Source organism: Seriola lalandi, unplaced genomic scaffold (genome assembly GCF_002814215.2).
Source record: "Seriola lalandi dorsalis isolate HSWRI2012SDOR001 ecotype SW California unplaced genomic scaffold, Sedor1 jcf7180002054505, whole genome shotgun sequence".
In the NCBI taxonomy this organism is placed as follows: Eukaryota; Metazoa; Chordata; class Actinopteri; order Carangiformes; family Carangidae; genus Seriola; species Seriola lalandi.
Genome location: NW_019525058.1, coordinates 1,242,895 through 1,245,787, shown reverse-complemented (window position 1 = coordinate 1,245,787; position 2,893 = coordinate 1,242,895). Strand labels below are relative to the sequence as shown.

The 2,893-nt window shown below is 56.6% G+C and overlaps 1 protein-coding gene across 1 annotated transcript in view; it reads left to right on the top strand.

Annotated features, from left to right (window-relative positions):
* The window catches only part of foxo6b (forkhead box O6 b), a 43,362-nt gene extending 41,198 nt beyond the window's left edge, over positions 1 to 2,164 (top strand). Inside the window, exon 2 of the mRNA XM_023413197.2 lies at positions 454 to 2,164. Within this exon, the coding sequence (XP_023268965.1) occupies positions 454 to 2,145 (1,692 nt within the window). The 3' untranslated portion in view covers positions 2,146 to 2,164. The remainder of the gene's footprint in view (positions 1 to 453) is intronic.
* The last annotated feature ends 729 nt before the right edge of the window (positions 2,165 to 2,893 follow it).

The window sequence follows — 2,893 nt, the reverse complement described above, 5'->3', positions numbered from 1 at the left end:
TCCCTCCCTCCCTGTGTCTGGCTGGATCTCAGGCTCTCATATTTGGAGGCCCTTGCAATCGATACAGGCTGTCTGTGATTGGGTTGCCTTGCGTGATTCATTTCTGTAACCTTGGTGATGGTTTGATGTGGAGGCTGCACCCATGTCCATATTATGACTCAGTGAGCGCGTGTGGAGAAGAGAGGTTGGTCAGGGGAGGTATCGATTGGTCCTTTACTCTCCCTGTCCTCTTTGCTCTCCCCTCCATCTCCCTCTCTTTCTTTATCCATCCTTTTTCTCGCTTGCCGTGCAGCCTTGATAGTTTGGTCATAATTTGAAATGACTTTGTGTTCTCAAGAAATGATTATTTAACCCTAAATGTTCCCTTGGGTGTTAATGTTTATCTCTTCTTTCTCCCTTCTCTCTCCCTTCTCTCTCCCACCATCTCCTTCCCCATTTCCTCTCCTCTTCCAGAATTCAATCAGACACAATCTGTCCCTGCACAGTCGCTTCATACGGGTGCAAAACGAAGGGACCGGGAAGAGTTCCTGGTGGATGCTGAACCCAGAAGGCGGGAAAATGGGAAAGGGGCCGAGGCGACGCGCGGCCTCCATAGACAACGGCACCCGCTACCTGAAGACCAAGGGTCGCATCAGCCGGAAGAGAGCCGGGGCTGTGGGCCTCGGACGGGGACAAGGTCAGGGGGGCGGACCCGCATTACAAGGCTCCCCAGAGCACGGCAGTCCGGCAGGGAAAGGAGGTGTGGGCATTGGGGGCGAGGAGTACGACACCTGGACAGATCTCCACTCCCGCACCTCCTCCTCTGCCTCCACGCTGAGCGGCTGCCTGTCCCCGATCCTGGCTGAGGCGGAGGCCGACGAACCGGAGGAGGGCGGGCTGTCCTGTTCGGCCTCCCCTCGACTGTACCCCAGCCCCACCAGCACCCGTTCCCCGGCCCTGGGAACCGGGGGCCACTGCCCCACCGTGGAACTGCCCCAGCTGACTGACCTGACCGGGGCTATCAGTCTAGATGAGAGCGGCTACCCCCAGCCGCCGCAAATCAAATGCAACAGTTATCCCTATGTGCCTGGGCCCAAGGCAGAGGGCTCGTACTGCGGGCCCGTGTACGGACAGCCTTCTATGGGCATGCTCCGGCACCACACCCCCATGGAGACCATCCAGGAGAACAAGCCAGTCAGCTTCCAGCGCCCGATGAGGGGCTACTCAGAGAACAATGCCCTGCAGAGTCTGCTCACCGGAGGTCCCTCGTACTGTAACAAAGACACAGTGCTGAGCCAGGGGCGGGAAACACACACACTAATAACACAGGGAACCAACGGCGTTCACAGCCAGCACAGCCACAATCAGAACCGCAGCCACAATCACAGCCAAGAGCACGCTCACAATCCCAGTCTACACAACGGCCACGGCTCCGTCCATGACCAGAACACAACCCACCATCAGAACCACAATCAGGGTCACAAACACCAAGCCAGCCTCGACTACAGCCACAGCCACAAGCCCCTCCCCGCGCACGACTACGGCCCGGGTCACGAGCACGGTCACAGTAACAAAGTGAACCCCAGCCACGACCACAACCCTCGCTCCGGCCAGAGTCACATGCACAGCCACAACCCCCATAACCCTATGCACAGCGGGCCTCACCCGCAGGCCCTCTCCCCACGGGTTAGCACCGACATCCTGCAGCCCTACAGCCTCAAAACCTCCAACCACTACGGGCCCCGCCCCCACCTCCCGACGTCGCCGTCCCTGCCGCCCAACCCCGCCGGCGTCATGGACGTTCCCCAGGACCCCTGTCGCCTGGCGTCCGCGCCTCACCCCCGTCACCAGCCTTACCCGGGAGCCCACCATCAGGGCATGACTGACTCCTGGCATGGCTACTACCACAACAATGCCGGTTACCAGGGGCAACAGCACAACTCCCACAGCAGAATGGCCGCCACCCTGGAGATGGAGAACATACCCAATAGCCTGGACTGTGACGTAGACTCCATCCTGCTCAATGACTTCATGGAGACGGAGAGCATGGACTTCAACTTCGACGGCTCTCTGTCGCAGGGCGTGGGCATGGGGATGGGCATGAGCTTAGGGGCGTTCGCTTGCCCGCCGCCGGCACACAGTAACCAGAGCTGGGTGCCGGGGTGAACCCAAGGCGTCCTGTATGGGCTGTCTCTTATACACATCTTTTATTTCCCGCTGTTTTTTTTTTATTATTCTTCCTTCTGCTCTCCTCCCAGTCTCGTCCTGCCTGTTCTAAGCTCTCAAGCACTTTACATCCGTCCTTTCATACAGATGCAGTAACACAAAGACCAGGCAAAGTCACGTTGTGTGTTGGCTTAAGTTTAATGTATGCAATCCACTTTACAGTATTATCTCCTCCTACAAAGGGGGTGTTGTTTTTGACTTGGGAACATGATCAAACAGCTGCATAAATATCTTTCAGAGTGGAGGTGCTCTCAGATTGGGGGGTGGGGGGGGTAGGTGGGTTAAAATGCAGGGGAGGCTTTGAGGTTTTAAGGATGAAGGAGAGGAAAAAAAGAAGAAGGTATTTAGAAGAAGGGATGGAGGTAAAGGAAAGAAGGGAACTCCAGGGTCAGAGCGACTTCTCTCCCCGGTGGACAGCGGCGTTTCCTGTCATCCATCAGGCAAACCATCAGCACCACTCCATTGAAATGCAACGTCCCTTCTTTAATCTCCAAAGTAATGCCAGAGTGATGCATCACTATTGCAAATCTAATGCGCCACTCTGTGTTTTTTCAACCCCCCCCCCCCCCCCCCTCTCTCCCTCTTCAGCTCCGGACACACCAGCTTAATGTGTTTTGGCGAAAGTGATGATTAAAGTCACTCTGCACTAAATGGGGGAGGGATATGAAGGGGGGGGGTGGTGTTGGGC